Source organism: Scyliorhinus torazame, chromosome 17, assembly GCF_047496885.1.
Source record: "Scyliorhinus torazame isolate Kashiwa2021f chromosome 17, sScyTor2.1, whole genome shotgun sequence".
Taxonomy (NCBI): Eukaryota; Metazoa; Chordata; class Chondrichthyes; order Carcharhiniformes; family Scyliorhinidae; genus Scyliorhinus; species Scyliorhinus torazame.
In genome coordinates this window covers 124,940,939-124,961,614 of record NC_092723.1, presented here as the reverse complement: position 1 = coordinate 124,961,614, position 20,676 = coordinate 124,940,939, and the positions used below count along the sequence as shown (strand labels likewise).

At 44.7% G+C, this 20,676-nt stretch overlaps 1 protein-coding gene and 1 long non-coding RNA gene across 2 annotated transcripts; one reads left to right on the top strand and one right to left on the bottom strand.

Moving 5' to 3' along the window:
- Positions 1-8,970: 8,970 nt before the first annotated feature.
- On the bottom strand, positions 8,971-13,259 carry LOC140394125 (uncharacterized). Its single transcript, XR_011935821.1, has 2 exons — positions 13,056-13,259; positions 8,971-10,606 (listed from the first exon to the last, which is right to left on the bottom strand). It is a non-coding gene; the product is annotated as an uncharacterized lncRNA (long non-coding RNA).
- A 43-nt stretch (positions 13,260-13,302) lies between these two features.
- On the top strand, positions 13,303-18,661 carry LOC140394124 (transcription factor SOX-8-like). Its single transcript, XM_072480999.1, has 3 exons — positions 13,303-14,148; positions 16,011-16,267; positions 17,895-18,661. The coding sequence occupies exons 1-3, from the start codon at positions 13,703-13,705 to the stop codon at positions 18,614-18,616; spliced, it is 1,425 nt and encodes a 474-aa protein (XP_072337100.1). The 5' UTR covers positions 13,303-13,702; the 3' UTR covers positions 18,617-18,661.
- The last annotated feature ends 2,015 nt before the right edge of the window (positions 18,662-20,676 follow it).

Below are 20,676 nucleotides of genomic sequence, written 5' to 3'. Positions count from 1 at the left end.
CCCGACCCCACAGCCCACCTCCTGGCCACCCCCGGTACCGATTCTCTGACCAATCGCTTTTCCCGATTTCAGCGTCGGCTAACAGATGTTTTAATGGATTACCACAATACACATGATTTGCCTGGATAGTTTTCAGTCTAGTTTAGTTGAATATAGTCCTTCATAGAGAAGTAAATATAGATCCCGTATAAGGGAATATTTATATATATATACAAAGCTACTCCAAAATTCAACTAAATAAAGTGCTGAAAAACACTTTTCTAGCATTGCATTCTCCAACCTCTCGCCCCATCACCCTCCCAAAAAATTCAAGTGACAGGTATATTGCCACTATTTTAGTCAAAATGTAGAACAAACACTGGTTTATGGTACAATCCTGGTGAAATTCCAACAGAAGATGTCATCTTCCTATAAAGTTTCAATTAACACAGAATCTATACAGTGCAGATGGAGGCCATTCAGCCCATCGAGTCTGCACCGACCCCGCAAAAGAGCACCCTGCCTCGGCCAACGCCCCAACCCTATCCCTGTAACCCCATCTAAGGGCAATTCAACATGGCCAGTCCACCTAACCCGCGCATCTATGGGCTGTGGAGCATCTGGGGAAAACCCACGCAAACACAGGGAGAAAGTGCAAACTCCATACAGACACTGACCCAAGGCCAGAATTGAACCCGGGTCCCTGGCACAATGAGGCAGCAGTGCTAACCACTGTGCCACCGTGCCGTCCAGCATTTTAGTTCCAAACCCAAGCGAGGTGGTCAAATTGTTGGAGCCTTCAATGCAAGAATGGAATCAAAATGGACCAAAGCCATTGCCGCATAGTCCATTAAAAAAATGTTACAAAGGAGGATTGCCAAGGGCCATCAAATGGAAAACAAAACGATCATCGTATCTCTGAAATATATGACATTTCTGATGCTATTCATTTGTGTTGCTCTGGATGTTTTTTTGTCTGTAACATCTCTGCCTCTAAGTTCCCTCTGCTAAATCCCTCGTTGTTTATGTGTGGATATCAGTGCAGATAATTTATAAGAGAATAATAACTTATATTTATATAGCCCCTTTCACCTAAGGGAACTTCCCAGGGGCATGAGAAATCAAAACATGAGGGCAATCCACACAGGGAGATATGAGGTCAGATGACCAAAAGCTTTGTCAATGAGTTATGATTTTAAGCAGTGTATTCAAATGGAAGAAAGTGAGGTGAGGCAGTGCAAAGGTGTAGGAAGGGGATTCCAGGCCTTGGGGCCCACACAGCTGAGGCACTGACATCAATGGCGGAGCGAATATAATTGGGAAATCACAAGAGTCCGGAATTAGAGGAATGCAGATATTGCCGTAGGGCCAGAGGAGGTTGCAGAGAGAGGGAGGGGTCAAGACCACAGAGGGTTTGAAAGGAAGAATGAGAATTCTAAAATCAAGGCAGAGCCAATATAAGTCAGTGAGCACATGGGTGATGGGGGAATGGAACTTGGTAGAAGTGTTAAAACTCAGGCAGCTGAGCTTTGCATTATCTCAGCTTTTTATTGGGTAGAACATGGGAGACAGCCAAGAGTACATTGGAATAATCGAGTCTCGAGGTAATGAAGGCACTAGTTGTGGATAGGCAGGTTTCATCTCAGACTGCTGCCAGGAGAGGGATGCAGTCAGTCGCTCTGGGGTGGAGTTTGCAGCAGGAACCAAAATAATAGTTTCAGTCTTCTCAATATGTAACTGGAAGAGATTTCTACTCATCCAGTACTGGATGTCGGTTCAGCAGTCTGATAGTTTAGTGACTGTGTAGGAGCTGAGAGAGGTGATGGTGAGGTAGAGCTGGGTGTCATCAACATACAGCTGGAAATTAACACTGTGCTTTCAGGTGATTTTGTCCAGGGGCAACAGGTCAATGAGAAAAAGGAGTTGGGGTCGGAAGAGAGCAAGAATGGATCCATGCCCTCTGGATACTGTGGCAGAGGGATTAGAGGGATGTAAATGTGGAGCTCAAGGTAAAATAGATACAGCCACAAGGAGTAGTTAAAGCCAATGGCATTGCTATGTTTAAGGGGAAGGTAGGAAGGGAGAAACAAATAGAAGGATATGCTGAGAGGGTTACCATAAGTTGTAAGAGCAGAAGTAGGCCACTTGGTCCATCGCGTCAGCTCCACCATTCAATGAGATCATGATTGATCTGATATGATAATCCTCAACACCACTTTCCTGCTTACCTTCATAACCTTTGATTCCCTTACTAATTAAAAATCTGTCTATCTCAGCCTTGAACATACTTAATGAATCAGCCTCTACAGCTCTCTGCAGTAAAGAATTCCACAGAGTCACTACCCTGTGATAGAAGAAATTCCTCCTCATCTCTGTCTAAAATAGGCAACTGCTTACTCTGAGATTATGCCCTCTGGTCCTAGACTCTCCCACCAGGGGAAACAGCCTCTCAGCATCTACCCTATCAAGGCCCCTTAAAATCCTATATGTCTCAATAAGGTCACCTCTCATTCTTCTGAACTCTAATGACTACAGGCCCAACCTACTCAACTTTGCTCATAAGACAGTCTATCCATACCCAGGATCACCCTAGTGAATCTTCTCTGGACTGCCTCCAATGCCAGCACATCTTTTCTTAGATAAGGGGATCAAACCTGTTCACAGTATTCCAGGTGTGGTCTAACTAGTGCCTTTTACAGATTGGGCAAGATTTCCTTAGTTTTATATACCAATCCCTTTCAAATAAAGTCCAACATTCCATTTGCCTTCCCAATTACCCGCTGAACTTACGTGTTAGCTTTTTGTGATTTATGCACGAGGACCGCTAACTCCATCTGAGCTGCATTTTACTGCAGACTTCTTGTATTTAGATAATATTCAGCTCCTTTAGTCTTGCTACCAAAGTGCATAACATGCACATTTTCCTACATCATATTCCATCTGTTAGACGAAGAAGGGTGGGAGCGCGATGCAGGAACAGTGGCAAAAAACTGATGGGCCAAATGTCCATTTTTGAAACATAGAATCCAACACCTAACCACTCCTTTCCATGCATTCCTTGTGTTTCTTCCCATTTTATTGGGATTTCAAATTGATTGCTCACTCATCTACTCAGAACACTGTGTCCTCACTCACTTAGGCCACCAGGACTTCGGTATCATATTACTCTGATCTACCAGTCATGGATGAATTGTGTCACGCAGTTACTTTCTGGCTGAATGACATGGTTATAATTTTTAAAATGTTGGAGCGAGATTCCACTGACATCAACAATTATGGAATGAGCAATAAGCAACAAAACCCTTTCTCTCCTTAACCGATCGAGGAAATTGTTGGCAAATAGGGTTCTTCCCGGCAATTCCACTTCTTCCATCGGGCAGGAGATACAGAAGTCTGAGAACATGCACAAACAGACTCAAAAACAGCTTCTTCCCCGCTGTTACCAGACTCCTAAATGACCCTATTATGGACTGACCTCATTAACACTACACCCCTGTGTGCTTCATCCGATGCCGGTTCTTATGTAGTTACATTGTATACCTTGTGTTGCCCTATTATGTATTTTCTTTTCTTCCCTTTTCTTCCCATGATCTTAATGATCTGTTGAGCTGCTCGCAGCAAAATACTTTTCACTGTACCTCGGTACACGTGACAATAAACAAATCCAATCCAATCCGGAGACACAATTCGTTTAAGACACTGTTATACTTTTTTAAAATGTTTTTATTCTCCATTTTCCTTCAAAATTTACACCCCACCAACAGGCAACAAACGGTAACAAATACAAAGTCAATACCCTTAACATCAACAACGATCCCATCCTCCACCACCCCACCCAACTGTCAATATATGCTTCAAATAAAACAAACCCTCCCACGGTGGAAAAAAAACCAAAAGGGGAAAAGAAAAAGGAGTCCGGAATCGCCCATGGCCACCATTAACCCCGCCCCCCACCCCCCTCCCCTCCCCCCCGCCCACGACAACACTCAATGCCATCCAACCTCCAAAAGAGTACCGTAAACGACACCCAAGAGTTGTAAACCCCCCCTCCCCAACTCCTCCCCCTCCACTTCCTCTTGTAAAACTCCTCCCCCCAACCTCGGTTCCTTCCCCCCAACATTCCACCCCGGCTAGACCACTCGGACCCTGTTCTGCCAGGCTCCGATGGCCGCAACCCCTCCTCCCACCTCACTCCCGTTCACTGGCCGGCTTAAATTGGCCAGCGTGGAGGCTCCCACCCGGGTCCCTTTCCCCCTTGCCCGGCCCCAGAAAAAACCCAGAAGTCCCCTTTTAGCACACAACCCCGCATATCCACCTACACTCCAAAGAGCCCTCATTTCGACTGAAAGTCCCATTTCTTCCCTTGTCCAAATATACACAACATTGGCTCCTATAGACCATACACCAGCACGCAGTGAAACAAAAAAGAAAAAAAAAATACAGTCATGAGGCTACATTGGTACATGACCATTTCTCAATTCTGCCACAGCCCTTCTGCCTTCACAAACTCCTCCGCTGCTTCTGCCGTCCCAAAATAAAAGTCCTTGAACTTGTAGGTCACCCTCAGCTTGGCTGGATATACTATGCCGCCCTGCACCCTGCTAACGTACAGTGCCCTCTTCACCCGGTTGAAGGCAGCCCGCCTCTTCGCCAGCTCCACCGTAAAGTCCTGGTATACGTGTATACCAGCTCCAGCCCACTGCACCACCCGCTTCTGCTTAGCCCAGCGCAGGACCTTCTCCTTCACACTGTACCTACGGAAGCACAGAGATCCTCCCCCTCCCCCAATAGTTTCGCCAACATCGCGGCAAAATACTCCGTCGGCCTCGGGCCTTCAACTCTTTCAGGCAGCCCCACAATCCTCAAATTCTGTCGCCTGGATCTGTTTTCCAGGTCTTCCATTTTGCCTCGCAGATCCTTGTTGATCTCCATCACCTTCCACATCTCCTTCCCCATCGTGGTAAGTTGACCACTGTGCTGCAGTACTGTCTCTTCCACTTCCTTCAGCGCCTCCCCTTGCTCCCGCACCTCCGCCACTGCGCTCGCCACTGCCGTCCTCACCGGGGTAATCGCCTCCTCGACCAGCACTTTCAAAATTGCCCCCATCTCCTTCCTCATTGCCTCCATATGTTTCGTAAACTGCCGTTCGAATTCCACGGCCATCACCTTAGTTATTTCTTCAGCGGTAATCAATGCGACCTCCCCTAGCGCTCCAGCCTCCATTTTCTTTACTGACCCCGGGGTGACCTTTTCACTCCCCGACGGACTTTCAGCTGCTTTTTTCACGGCCGCTTTTTTGCCAGTCTTCGACATTTCCCTTCTTTGTGCTGTCTCCTGACTTTCACTGCCTTCGCTGGCCCTAAGACCGGGCGTTAACCCCCGACAATGTTGTTCCCAAATGGGAGCCCTCCAATGCACAGCTGCCTCCCGCCTGCCGTCACCGGAAGTCCCACAGAGAGGGAATCCTTTTGGCAGTGTTCGCTTCACCAATCTGCCCCAAAAAGTCTGTGGAAACTCCTGAAAAAGGTCTGAGAGTCCGTTCCAGACGGGAGCTGCCGAATGTGCGACCTACTTCTCCATGGCCGCCACCGGAAGCCTCGTACCCGCTTCTTCAATGGCCTTGGTGAGATCTTTACACAGTTGTTCCCTCTGCTGCTAGAATTCACCTTCAATAAAGGCCCTCAAGTCAGCTTTAAGCCTTTAAGCTTGCCCTTACCCCGCCTGCATGCTTGTCTTTACAGCAGCTCAGCCAAATCTTTTACTGTTTCTGCCGGGTCTGGTAACCAAGAGACATACCATTCCTGGGGGAAAGTACCCCTCCAACATTCACCTACGTCTTTTCATCAAAGTTCCATCCCGTATTGATGAAAAGAGAGCTCTTTTCTGTAACCTTGGGCAGGAGCTGCCTTGTGTGTGACCACTTACTCCATGTTCCACACCGGAAGTCCCCTGTTATGTTTTTAAGACTTATTGGTTGTATTATTCCTTGCTCTGTCAATGTTTCTGGTGCCCAAGGTAATTGCAAAGCCACATTTTAAGACTATCCAGGTTGACACGTGAGCTCCTTGGGAAAGTCGTTGTCTAACTTTTGATACTTAAAAAAAACCGACGGGAACAAAGCACTTGCCAATTCTCGGAACACATCGAGACTTGGCTGCTTAGGAACACAGCTCGCCCCCTCCCGCGTGAACATGGTGCTTTGTCGACTGGCCTGCAGGTTAAGGTGCAGCTTGTAAGTCTGTCTGGCTCGTCCCTGGCGGCACATTTTGTTAACAGACAGTATTCCCCAGAGGCGCAATGGTTCCCAAATGGACATTTACAAAATTTGCACCTCCCTCAGGATGCGAAGGCATATAATAACGCAGTGAGCATATTCTCCTTTAATAAAAATGGCAAATGTTGCAAGTTGCACATTATATGATGTGTATCCGTGCGGTCTTTTCTTTATCCAATGAGATAGAAAAGCAATACTGATGCAATGAAGACATTGCATTGGTTACAACCCATCGCATCTCTAACTACTCCCAGTTCTGTTGACTGACCACGGAGATTGACGCTCTTTCTCTCTCCACAGATGCTGCCCGACTTGCTGAGTATTTCTAGCATTTCCTGACTTTATTTCAAAAGTCCAGCATCCGCACTATTTTGCTTTTATTGATAGAAAAGAATAGACTTCAAACATTTTGTTTCCTGCCGGTAGGTTTACGAAACAATCCGCCAACTAAACGTAAAAAAACCAAGTAACCTGTCAAGTCTGAAAAAAAATCTCGTCCAATGACGCAAGCGGGCCCGTGTTCCCCCAGGTTGACAGGCATGTAAAGCAAAAATGTAACATGGTTCAGTCAATCGCATCACAAAACAAAGGACCACAATTGCATTCCTTGTTGATCGCAATCCCATTCCCCGTCCCAACTCCAAAAGATCCCTACATTAAAAATGACACCGTTTCAATTAATGCAAACACGTTTCAGGAACTTACGGGATCTGGCAATTTACAATAGGGCTGACCGAAATCTAAATTATGAAACGGATTTAAGTTTTTGAAGCCCTCCTGTACCATTGGCGACCTCCCCCCCCCCCCCCCGCCGAACCCAATCTCTGAATGCTCCCTTTGTTAACCCCCCCCCCCCCCCCCCCCCCCCCCACACCGGTGCTGTCTTCTTATCGCTGCTAGAATTGCAGAGGTTTGTGACAGCCGCTGACCATTCCTGGACAGGTAGGTAAGCGTGGAACAGTTTGGTGAACACTGGCTGTTTCTGCTGCAATGAGGGTGTCTCTCGAAGGATAAGAGTCAGCAAGCGGATTTCAGAGGTCATGCAAATGGGGACTCAGACACAAGGGAATCAATGCAACGCGAGAATGACTGCCCTCCACAAAGATCTGGGCCGACGAGGATGAGGCTGCGTCAGTCTAGGTCTGGAAGGAAATCTTTATTCTTCTTAAATTGAATAAACTCCTCTTGTGCTGTTGCATGCGGGCCGGGTTACATCACTTCAGCTTTTACCTCGAGTGTTAGTTCAGAGTTAGCAATGTGAACCACTGCCAATTTTCATTTATAACGTGTGTGTGGATGGTTGATTATTTATTATTTCGGATTGCTTGATGAAGTGATTTTTGAATAATGCAGCACGGGCCTGAACTCCCCGAGGTTGCTTTTTGCTCACCCATTCTGCTTCCGAAGTTAAGAACGAAAACATTGGGCACCTGGAAATCCATTCAATGGACGAGGGAGGGGGGGGGGGCGGGGGAGAGATTGCAGAGCCCTCCACCAAGTGCAGCAGGCCCAATTATCTCCCAGTTTCTTTCATATGCTCACTCTCACATGCAAACGATCAAATAAACCAAAATAATCCAAATCGGCTCCAAGTCGCCATTACGTTAGATGACCCGGTTGTTAACCTCTGTAAATGGCATTCCATTATTATTGTGACGAACATCAAACACTTGGGTTTCTAATAGATGTGTTTCTGGTGGGTGTGGGTAGGAACACGGTTAAAGACGTTCTGCAGCTAACTCTGTAATCGTTTGCTAAACATTGCCATCCGTTTCCCGCCTAAAGGCGATATCATTCCCACGGTGACTGTCTTGAAATTGACCAATAAATCAAAATCAGAGAACGAAATTAAGATACCGTAAATAATTATGAAATGCGACAATTAATTCAACAATATAAAGGCACTAGCAACAGGTAGGCGGGCGTAAAATTTCCATTTAGTTTCGAGTACACATTATCCAATCGAATGCCTGTGCAGATGCAAAAATGTAGGAAATCTATCCCCCACCCCCACCTCTGAAGTCTTTTCGTTTGACAGTCATCGGAGTCATTCAGCAATCGGTCTGTACTGAAACAGCCCCGCCCTTGAGTGGGATGGGATATTGGATTTGCTATCGTACAATTCAGAAAGAAAACTCACAACAATGCTTATCAATAAACACAAGTATTTTTTTCTGACACGAGAATGCTTTATTTTTCTGTCTTTCATTTGACAAAACACCCCTTTCCGAAACTGTGCCACCAAACACAATGCGACGTCTGATTAATTTCAGGTCGGGGGCAAATATTGATACATGAAATAATCAGAATCAACCACCATCCATTGGCAGCTGATGGACCTTGCTGATATTTTGAACATAGTTTACTGTATGTACCTTCCGTACTTATTTGTGAAAAGGCTTCCCTTCCGCAAAATAAATCTTTTGAAGAATTGGGCCTCGTCCAAAACTAAATGTCAGCAATTAATGGAGAACAGATTTGAGAATTAGAGCATTCAAACAGCCGACACTGAGTAGAAATAACAGGAATAAACCCGCCGGTTTATACTATAGTTGGAAAGCTATCATTCACGAGAGGGCTCTTGTAAGAATGGCTAACAAAGTTCTCCTGAGATTTGAGGAAGGAATATTGGACAGCATGAAGAAGATTTGCAGAAACGTTTGAGCCGAACAGCCAATTTCCAAAATGACTGGAAACATAACTCCTTAACAAAAACAAAAGCGGAATGTTTTTTTTATTGTTCGACAGAATGAAGCAGAATAAGCCCCTCATCGACAATGCATCGCCCCCAAACTGGATCAGACAGATTTGACTGCAGAAAGTAAAAGGCTTCCATTTGTAATAAATTTCAGTTCCAAACCCCCCCTCAGAATAGATCTTATTCGCCCGTTTTCGAATTTGCATACTGAAATGACTGTACACAATCTGCGTTTATTAGTGGCTGGATGTTAGTTAACATTCGTATATAGTTGAGAAATAACAAAAGGAGAATGCTGACGGTGATTTTAAAGTCATATATACATTGCGTTTATTATTGAATAATGATATTACATGATATAAATAAAACGATGGTCCGTAGTGGTATGTGTGTGTGTGGGGTGGGGGGGGGGGGGGGGGGTGACAACATGTATTGTCCTTGAAGGCTTTTTAGTTCTGGCCCAGAGCTGCAGGGTTCAGCACAAGACGATCTGCGGGATGTATGCTCTGATATTTCGACTGCTGGGCTGAAGATACTGTATGATGTCAATAACTCCGACTGGAACCTCGTCAGAAGAATAAAATCATATTTGTTCCTATCGTTCCACAGCAGGTCTTTTATTTGTTTAAAATAACAAGGCATGCATCCAATTTGTGGGAAGGGATTGGTTGCCAAGTCGGTGCATTAGTAGGAGTCCGCCTTCCCTGCGGATGTATGTATTATATACATAAAAGTCCACCATCTAATTGCAATGGTGCCCCAACAGTTTTCCAGAAGAACGCGGGGATAAAATGTACTCACAGTCCGGACCTGCTGTTCTTTTTTTTTGACTACATCTTAAATTTGAGCATCTTATTACAGGTCAGACAAGATTCTCAAAACACACACAGACACAAAGTTGTGAAGGGCCGTGACACTGGGTGACATGCAGGCAGGCCCAAAGGGAGGTAATTAGACATACATCAAAACTCCTGCAACCCCCCTCTCCCCACCACCACCACTGGAGCAAACACCCACAAGCGAGTGTGCCCTGGGAACATGTGCGTTGTGTGTGTTTACAGTTTCCACTCGTGAAGGGACACAAACCTACGACGCGGGCTCGGCAGAATCCTGTCGACAAAGGCTGTTCAATGGATCAGAATAAATGACTAGGCGGTGAGAGCCGGGCAGAGAGCGCAGCCCCGGGATGAAGTTAAAAATCGAACGTAAACATAGCTGGAAAAATCGAACAGTGGCAAACAAAATAAATCTGAAGCTTGGAAGCACAATAAATGTGTGAGACGTTTATAAGCGTCTACGACCCGCCACTCACCCCCGATAAATTCTCCCCCTTCTCCAAATCCATGTCAACGATTCATAATTTTCAACACCCCCCTCCTCCCCCCCCCTCCCACATCGCCCCAAGATCACCTTTCGAATCCCATCTGAACAACTACATCGGGGACTTATTATTACTTTTGCCTGCTTGCTGTCTGTTCCACACACAGATAGATCCAGTATGGGGAATCCGCACAGACGACTCATTATGCAACCCAGCAGTGGCGATTCTTAAGATCGTTTCCGTTTCCTCTGACCCTTCTCCAAGTCGGACAGAATATTCACTCGCAGGCATTCGATCGATTCTGCCTTGTGGAGATTTTCCACAATCAGTATAACTGGAGGGGAGGGGAAAAAAAGTCAATCATATTCACAGCAGTTCCTTCATACGTGACCCGTGTTTTTAAAAAAAAATTCTGTAAGGAATCTGGCTGAAGATTGTCAGCATCAACACTTGCGGAAATCTCGCACTCTCTGCACTCGGAGCCAGCGCTTTTCTGACCAATGCTTGCCATACACCCCAGAAATGGCATCAAACCACAGCATTTGCGAAGACTTCTCTCTTGCAATTGATTTGATTCTCAATTCCAACAGGGAGAAAAAAAAAGGCAAGCTGTCAGCCAGGATCGTTCGGCGAGCAGACAAATAGATTCTGATTGAGACCTGGGTCTTTACAAAGTTTAGATTGATCAATTTCGACCGGATGTCTAAAGATTTGTTTTAAAGCACGGTTCTGGTAACCGGCACACAGACACATTTATTAGAACCGGTTAGACCAAGTCTTATGATGACTATTCCTAATTTGAAAAGGAATACTATATTCAATAAACGTCATTTGGTTGTCAGTTTCAGCTCTCTGTATTATGCATATATCAGCTGAAATTGACAGAACCACTTCATGCTTTCCTCCCTTTACTTGGGCACACTATGATGAGACTCACTCTACAATGCGCTGATAAATCCAGTCTGACTTAACTAGAGGTGGGGGGGGGGGGGGGGGGAAATATTCACGTTAGGTTAAAAGGCCTCATTAATTTAGTTCATATTATCTCAGAAATATATTTATTAGCCAGTGCATTATGGGCATATTGCATATATCAACATAACTTTACATTAAAACGACTATATTAAAATTACCGGTGTATATGAACCACACGAATAAGTCATGTGTCAGTTAGATGTTTACTAATTAATGAATGGACAATTATACTTCAGTTGTCACCCCCCCCCCTGTGCTTTACGCTTGAAACAAACAATGTTTGCATTTTAAACTGTACAGCCGGCTTTCCCGCTTCAGACAATAAATTTAAGGGTTAAAAAAAAGATAAACGTTATTTGTAGGATAGTAGTGAGGGAGTGCAGCAGAATTTGAACACCTCCTTCCCCAAATTGTAAAAAAAACTCTTTTCGCGCGCGTTTTACCCGAACACTTTGACAGGTGTTACTGGAGTGTTCGCGCGGAGAATTGATGTTGAGGTACTTTCCAAACGGACCCGAGTAAAAGATAAGAGCGCTGCCCTCTAATTTTAGGCCCACGCTCAAACTTCGAATAAAAACAATATCGCTTAGATATGAATCCGCCTCCCAATAGTTCTATTGCGCGCGATTGATCGCAATGTTTCCGGCTGCAACAGAACTCCAGATGGGAATGATATGAGTGAGAAGGGCCCGATAGCGAGGGAAAGAGGAAATGAAATAAACCGCAAATGAGAAAGACAGATAAACATCCAAAAGCAAACCTTTCAGGTGAAATTAACTGGAAACCGCGCAGGGAAAAAAAGAACATTTTAAATAAACAACTCAATACAGCTCTTGTCTGTCTTCTGCCTGAGATGCAACATTTGATAATTTAGTAATATTGGCTTCAGCTCACAAATCTATTCGAATGCTTTCTTTAAAAAAAAGCACAAGTTATTATTAGCTGCCCAAAAGCTGTAAATTGAAAATCTGGAAAGCGCCAATAGTTTTTCAGCAGATTCCGAAATCTCTAAACTGCACCGTCTAGGTCAGTGAACACATGTTAATTTTTTTTTTGGGGGGGACGGGGGACAGAGAGATTACACATCACTCCTCTCCTGTACAATAGTGTGGCTTCAAGTGTTTGATAACACTGTCTGGTATTTGGGAACTCAGCCGGAGCGCGATATAACAATTAAACGATCACTTACCGGACCAACCTCTGCAAATTGGTAACAGTAAACAAAGTCTAAAGACCCCCTGTGTACACCTGAAGTCCACAGTGCTTAACACGGGTTCAAACGTTGCAATGAACCAAATAAAGCATCCACATCCACACCGATTGTCCTGCATATAAGTTACTTACGTTTTTGTTTTTTAAAAAAATCAATAAAACAATCGAAGTGGACGAAAGTTGAGAGGAATGTTGTCCTTGGTGTCTGAGCTCATTTAGAGGTGAACTATCATTTTTTGGGGGGCAAACTGGCGCCGATTGACTGATCCATACATCTAAGGATAATTAGATACTCATTTCTGAGGGATCTGATTTACAAATGGGATCGTCTGAATGGCCATATGCTTGAAAATTGAATGGGTTACATACAAGCGAGGAACAATGCGGGGGACGCAGCGAGCCGCTTAGCGTGTGAAATATATATTGCAACTTAATTCTTTTTAAAGAATGCATACCTTTGAATATAAATATTTATACATCTTTCAAACCAATGAAATGAGTGGGCTTCGAAATCCCATAACCTTCTTTATGACGAGGAAGAAGCAAAAAAGCTAATTATGGTCTATGGACCGAAAACTTTTTGTATTATAATTTACCTCTCATCTTGACAGCAGCTTTGAAGCAGGATATTTGTGGCGACCTGCCGTTTTTAAGACTTAAAAAGTTAAAAAAAAGTTTTCTGGGGAGTTGGAATTTGACAAAGGCAGAGAGAGAAAACCTGCGATCGTTCCTTTAAGAAAATCCCACCCATTAAACAAGGCAGGCCAATCAGAGGGGCGGCAGCCACAACCAATCCGAGAGCCGCAGAAGAGACTGATATAGTGTCGCCGTAAACAAACTTCTGGCAAAAAAAGTTTCTTTTGCAAGTTTTCAGTGAGGCAGCTGCGCGGCCACTATCGAGGGGGATTTGACAGCCTGTCCCGCACTGAGACCATCTCTCTGAGAGCCTCACATGGACATCGCCCGCTAGTTCTCTGCTCAAAGGAGTTCTTATCTTACCTTGTGTTTCAAATGCACAAATCGAAGCATGACTTTAAATTACGATCCTGATTTTGACTGAACTCTCGCATTTTGCGAAGTTGAACTTTTATTATTTGCGTTGCAATTTTTAATGACACATCGTTGCAAAGATTTTTCTTTTGCAATTTACTTTTTGGATTGCAAACTGTTTCTTTGCAGTTTTGTCTTTAAAAAAAAATAAAACATTTGTGGCTGCAATAAGACGGTCGGATTTGCCAAGTCGATGCTGAACATGGCAGAAGAACACGATAAGATGGTGGCGGAGGGGGCGTGCAGCCCGGGTTGCAGCGGCTCCGAGAGCGAGTCGGTGGGTTCCCCGGGCTCCCTGTCGGACAGCGAGGCACAGAACGCCGGCATGTCCGAGCCCGAGGAGGGCGGTGGCTGCGGCCGCCCGCTCTCTTCCGCCAACGGCAAGAAGCTGAGCGGCGAGGAGGACGAGCGCTTCCCGGCCTGCATCCGAGAGGCAGTGAGCCAGGTGCTGAAGGGATACGACTGGACCCTGGTGCCCATGCCCGTGCGGATTAACGGCACGTCCAAGAACAAGCCCCATGTCAAGAGACCCATGAACGCGTTCATGGTGTGGGCGCAAGCAGCTCGCCGGAAACTGGCCGACCAGTACCCGCACCTACACAACGCCGAGCTCAGCAAAACCCTGGGCAAACTCTGGCGGTAAGTACGCCTTTCGATGCGTGTGTGTGTGCCCATTCAGATAATACAGCGTCAAACTGACAACTTCAATTATCAACCCACATAACATTAGATTGAAAAGGCCTTAGATATAGTTGAGAAAACTGATAGAATAGAAATATAAACTGATACAATATAATAAATATGATAAACCTGAGAGGACTGGTGTAATGTCGATATAAAATTCATTATTATACAACATATGATTTCGTTATAAAACTGATACAATATAAAATATATGATATAACAGGGAAATGATAGAATATAAATATAAACCGATACAATATAAAAATGATATAGTTGAGAGAACTGATAGAATATAAACAGAGTAAATTAGAATAAAAAGTAATTATGTAGCTGAGGGAACTGGTACAATATGAATATAAGCTGATACAATAATAATCATAATCTTTATTAGTGTTACAAGTATGCTTACAGTAACACTGCAATGAAGTTACTGTGAAAATCCAATCTATAAGTGTGATATAGCTGAGAGAACTGGCGCAATATAAATCTAAACTGATACAATATATGTATGATGGAGCTGAGAGAACTAAAACAATATAAATGCAAGTGATACTATTCGGTATAAATATTGTGTTAAATATCCGCTCTGGATAATCATTTCAACCTCACATTAATAAATAGCCGCTCATTCGGCCCTGTGATCATCAAAGCGAAAGGTTATGAACCCAGTTGGCAATCTTTTTTTGCGGGAGGTTGAAAATTCACCTGTCCTTAATGTAGCATTTCTCTAGAAATACCGATCACAGTTTATATGTTCATGAATATTTTTGCCAAGTCACAGCGAATAAGGGATCCAAGCGCTCGGTTATTCTATTGTCACACCCCATGTAGTGCAGGATGAACAAGGACCTTCTTTCTGAATCTGTTAAGATTTCACTGAACTCCCGGTGTTAATTCATGGGTCATCCATGGGCGCTTTGAGAAGTCGGTGTCCAATTGGCCCAGATCATAGATTATCATAGGATTTACAGTGCAGAAGGAGGCCATTCGGCCCATCGAGTCTGCACCGGCTCTTTTTGGAAACGGAGATGTTTCTAGTTGGTCATAATTGCTGGAATGGGTTGGTGAGCTTTGGCGCCCGTTTTGCTCCCCTCTATCCTAAGAGGAAATTCAATGGTCAGGGCTGTGCCCTTAGCGAAAGGAATGGATCCCAGTCCCCGGGGGACGACCCGGCCTCTGAGGGGGAACCGCCCTGTCTTCTCCAGCTGACTGGCACCAGGGCTGGGTGTATCCAGCCATCTCCCCGCTTCCATGTCGCTTCTACCCTCCTCTGTGAGTAGGAGGCACCCATCTGGTAGCGTTTAGCTCATTGAACAATACTCATTATATCCAGGAATTGAAGTCGGGTGGGGGAGAGGACACTTCAGTTTTACCCTGGAAAAAAGATTTGACTCCTTAATCTGGAAGCAAGACTTTGGCGGCCACTTGATCCCTTTATTAAGACCAGGTTACATCTTTAAGTGGCCCCAGACCACACAAGTGCTATTCAGATTTGAATAAGGATTGCTGTGCCTTCACAATCACCCGCTCCGATTTCTCATCATACTAACTGGAATCCAGAAAGCATGGCCCCTTCGACTGGATGTGCTGGTTACAATGAGTGCTGGCATAGCTATCGGAGAGGCGCTGAGGGACTGCAGTTACTTTTGTTCGTTTTATTCAGTAATAGCTTTCCGGAGGGGTTTGGATGATAGTTGAAGATGAAATTGAGTGGGGAGATAGAGCCTCCCCCTGTGTTTGAGGTTGGGGGTGGAGTGTGGTGATGGGGGAACTTCCATTTCTAAGTCTCTTTGTTGTGTCTTGTTTGAAACTAAAAGGTTGCTGAGCGAGAATGAGAAGCGTCCCTTTGTGGAAGAGGCGGAGCGCCTGAGAGTGCAGCACAAGAAGGACCACCCCGACTACAAGTACCAGCCGCGCCGGAGGAAGAGCGTGAAGAACGGGCAGGCGGACTCGGAGCAGGGCGCCGAGCAAAGTCACTTGCCCGCCAGCCAGCTGTTCAAAAACGGTCACCCCGGAGACAGCCTCCCTGGAGGCAGAGCGCTTCCCGATGGCCACCACCCTTCTGAACACACAGGTGAGGGTAGGCAGTTTCCGATGGGGGTAGTTCGAGTTAGAGGGGAGAAGAGCAGAATAGGACAAAAAAAAGGCAGGGAGGGGAGCCGTGGAAAAAATGCACACCAGAGTGAAATGCCGAAAGCGAGGAGAGTGAGTGGCAGGAAATCTGGGACAAGGCAGCGATGGGGTTGCAATGATTAGACCAAGGTCTCCTTCCGGGGAATTTTAGCAGGCGGGTTAAGGGTTTAATTTGGCTGAGTCATCTAGACTCGAAACGTTCGCTCCCTTCTCTCTCCGCAGATGCTGTCAGACCTGCTGAGATTGTCCAGTATTTTCTGTTTTTGTTTCAGATTCCAGCATCGCAGTAATTTGCTTTTATCTCAGGGTTTCAGTTTGTTGCCTTGCGTTTGCACGGTAGTGTTTTTGAAGAGGGGTTAAGTTCCTCTGCATTAAATTGAGAAGCCCATTTCAAGAAAAAAAAATAGAGTGCCCACAGCTGAATCTGCATCCAGCAGTGAGACTCTCCATTGTCCCAAATGGTCCCTCAGTTTCCTTTGAATTCTTGGTATCTGCCAGGTGTCGAAACAACCATTTCCCCTCCTTTCCTAGAACTGCAGGAGATAAATCACAAAGGACCAGTCAGTCCCTCCGGGCAAAACCTGTCAACGACAGGGGCAAAAAAAAGTTTCAACTTTCTGAACTAGATTCATTTCTGTGCAAAATGAGCAAGGTTTGATAATTACAGCAGTTAGTTTAAAATCGATTTGACTGATAATTATTTCGCAGAGAATTCCTTTAGTTTTCAAACATACAAGGGGACGCGGCACTTTGGTTAGGTGGGGGGAAGTCAAAGACGTGGGAATAAAAACAGAAAATGCTGGAAAATCTCAAGTTGGGCAGTTTCTGTGGAGGGAGAAACCGTTAGCGTTTCGGGTCTGCCTGACTCTTTGGCAGAGCTAAAGAGAGGGAGAAACGTGACTGAGATATACTGTCTGAGAGAGGGTGCAGTGGGTGGAGCAGAGTAGGGGGTCAGTGACAGGTGGGAGCTCGGAGAGATTGCAGCAAAGTTGTTTCGGGCACAAGGCGGTGGCAGTGTTAATGACAATGTGAAGGGAGGTGCTGATATACAGGTAAGGTAGCATAATGTGTTCACAGGAGAACAAAGGCTAGTGCTCAGAGATAATGGGACTGTTTTCCTTCGAGCAGAGAAGGTTAAATGGAGAATTAACAGAGGGGTGCAGAATAAAGAGGGGTTTGATTCGAGTGAAAAGGGAGACATAGGGTCAACTGGCAACAGAGGCGACAGTTTTGAAGAAACTGGTTAAAACCCATGCTTTGGAATGCCCTGTATACCAGGTTGCGGGGGGAGGGGGTGGGGGGGGGGTGGTGTTGGATGCAGATTCAATCGTTACTTTCAAAAGGGAATCATTATATAATCTGAAGGTGAGGTGGGGAGTGGAATGTAAGGCTATAGGGAAAGAGCTGGTGAGTGAGATTAATTGAATATCTCTGGTGAGGAGCCATGATGGACGACACCATCTCTTCCTTTGTTATACGATTCTAAATACTGAATTCTTGGCCATGCATGTTAGCCACAGTGTAATTGGTTTGTTTATGACCTGCCTCTTTGTTTTGCTTCCAACCAGGCCATGCACAAGGGCCCCCAACACCACCCACCACCCCCAAAACCGACCTCCACACAGGGAAGCATGAGCTGAAAAGAGAGGGGCGTCCCATGGCGGAGAATGGCCGCCAGAACATCGACTTCAGCAACGTGGACATCGGTGAGCTGAGCAGCGAGGTCATCAACAACATGGAGACTTTTGATGTCCACGAGTTTGACCAGTACCTACCGCTGAATGGCCACGCAGTGCCTTCTGACCACAGCCATGGACCGAACCCGGCAGGCTCCTACAGTGCCGCCTACATAACCAGCAGCAACTCAGCTCAAGTTATCTGGAACCACAAGAGTGCCTCATCCTCTTCACCGTCATCATCAGTTTCCAGCGAGCCAAGTCAGCAAAGGCCGCACATTAAGACCGAACAACTCAGCCCAAGCCACTACAATGACCAGCAGCACGGCTCTTCACCGCAAACCGATTATAGCTCCTACAGTACCCAGTGTTGCTCACCTGCCAATGCTGCTGCAGCTGCTTTTTCTGGCTCCCAGTGTGACTATTCAGATGTCCAGGGCCCTAATTACTACAATCCTTACTCTGGATACCCTTCGAGCATCTACCAGTACCCATATTTCCATTCATCCCGTCGTGCTTACGCTTCACCCCTCCTGAATACTCTGTCCATTCCTCCGTCCCACAGTCCAACCAACTGGGACCAACCAGTCTACACGACCCTCACCAGGCCATAGGAAGTCCTCGCCTGCCAGGAAAAGTGTTGGGTGGGGGTTGATGGTTTGGGGGGGGGGGGGGGGGGGGGTGCGGGGTGCGTTGCGGGGAGTCGAGATAGTTGGGGAAACAGTGAACTCAAGAAACCTTGAGACATAAGCAGTCTTCCATGGCATTATGCACTAATGAAGGACTGAACAAGTGGAGCACTGTGCCATTCCAGTTTAAGTGCCTGCTGATTCAAAAGGTTGCCAATTCTGGCCAATGAAAACCATCTCTTCCTTTTTTCTTAGTTTAAACAAAAGAAGGAACGCAAAGTTTTTGGTACGTACGGACAGATTTCCAGGTTGATTACAGACAAAAAAAAATAGGAATCTCTAAAATCCTCTGTGAGGACAAAGGATGCTGAAGTGAAATTGGTCAAATTCTGCAAACATATTTTTTCCCCTCAGTTTGTTTTATTGCTTGTTTTTGTGAAAGGAGGTACTGCAAGTGTTGAAGAGTTCTTGAGCTTTGAAACATGTCATTTCTGAAACTTCAGAAAGTTGTTGAAATGTATATTTATCTTATGTATTTTTTCCCCTTTTATCTGGAATACATCCAGCGGCAAAAATATTGGACTTTCTCATGGGATCAGGAATTTGTGTGTAACAATGGAGAGTGTGTCTTGAGGTAAAATAAGTCTGTTAACTTATTTCCCATGGGAGGAGAGATAGTTCTTGATTTTGATTGATCAACCAACTGCTTTCTAAATCAGAGCCAAAGCTGTACCTTACTAAACATGCTACACACTTTGGAATCCTGTGTTTACCACCTTAGCTGAATTTCTAGAGAAAATGGTAACACTTTTCTAACAGAGCAATTCTAAGAAAGTGTGTTCCTTTTCAACTGGGGCTATTGGGGACCAGATATTTTAGCCAATAAGCTGTGAATCTTTTAATTCTCCTCTACAATAAAAACTGCACCTATATTAACAAACGCTGTCCGATAAGTAGCATAGTCTAATACTGTCTTTGTTCTCCAGTTTTAATTGTATGCTGAGCATATAAACTCATCTTCAATTTAAGTGCTAACTTGTGCCTTTACATATTTGTAAAACTAAAAAAAAAAAAAAATTTTTAATGCTAATTTTTACTTCTATTTTTGGAAACAAAAGTGTTCATTTTGGCAAAGATATTCTTGGCGAATTCCTTTCTCTTTTGCAAACCATTTTCTGTATAAAGTTTGAAAAAAAATCAACTGTAACTTAACCATTCTTTGTTTGTACTAGAAATTTCTCTTAGAGGTATGCAGAATAACTTCTGACTGAGCAATGTTAACTTTTGTACAGGTAAAATTTGTCAAGATTAAAAATGAAGCTTTTTACTGTATATTGTTGGTGTATCTACTTTTAAAGAAAATAATTACATTCCATATTCCATTTCTAGATAAAAATATTGGACAGTGAAAGGTTAAATCTGAAACGAGGGAACCTGACCCTGGATAATAATCAAAAGATCAGTGAAGATAAATCTGAAGTTTACCATCTAAAAACTCAGTATATTATTTTTCATTATATCTCAAAAGTCCACTTCCATTTTTTGGCAGATTTAGACTGACCGTGTTTCACTTTTGACTGGGTTTCCTCCGGGTGCTCCGGTTCCTCCCACAGTCCAAAGATAGTTAGGTGAGGTGGATTGGCCATACTAAATTGCCCTTTAGTGTCCAAAACGTTAGGTGGGGTTTGGGGGATAGGGCGGGAGTATGGGCCTGGTTAGGGTGTTCTTTCGGCGGGTTGGTGCAGGCTTGATGGGCTGAATGGCCTCCTTCTGCACTGTAGGGACTCTATGATTGAGTGAAATATCTTCTCAAACATGAAAATCTCGAGTAATGGATTGAAATACTTCAATTAGTTAACTATGTTCTAACTTCTTAAGGGCATGGGAGAATGCTGAAGAAAACGGCTCACTCTTGTTTTATAAAGGAAGGGACTTTCATTTATATAGCGCCTTTCACAAAGTCAGGAGATCCCAAAGTGTTTCATAGCCAATTAAGTACTATTGAAGTACAATAACTATTGTGTCATTTTCAAGGGAGATATTTT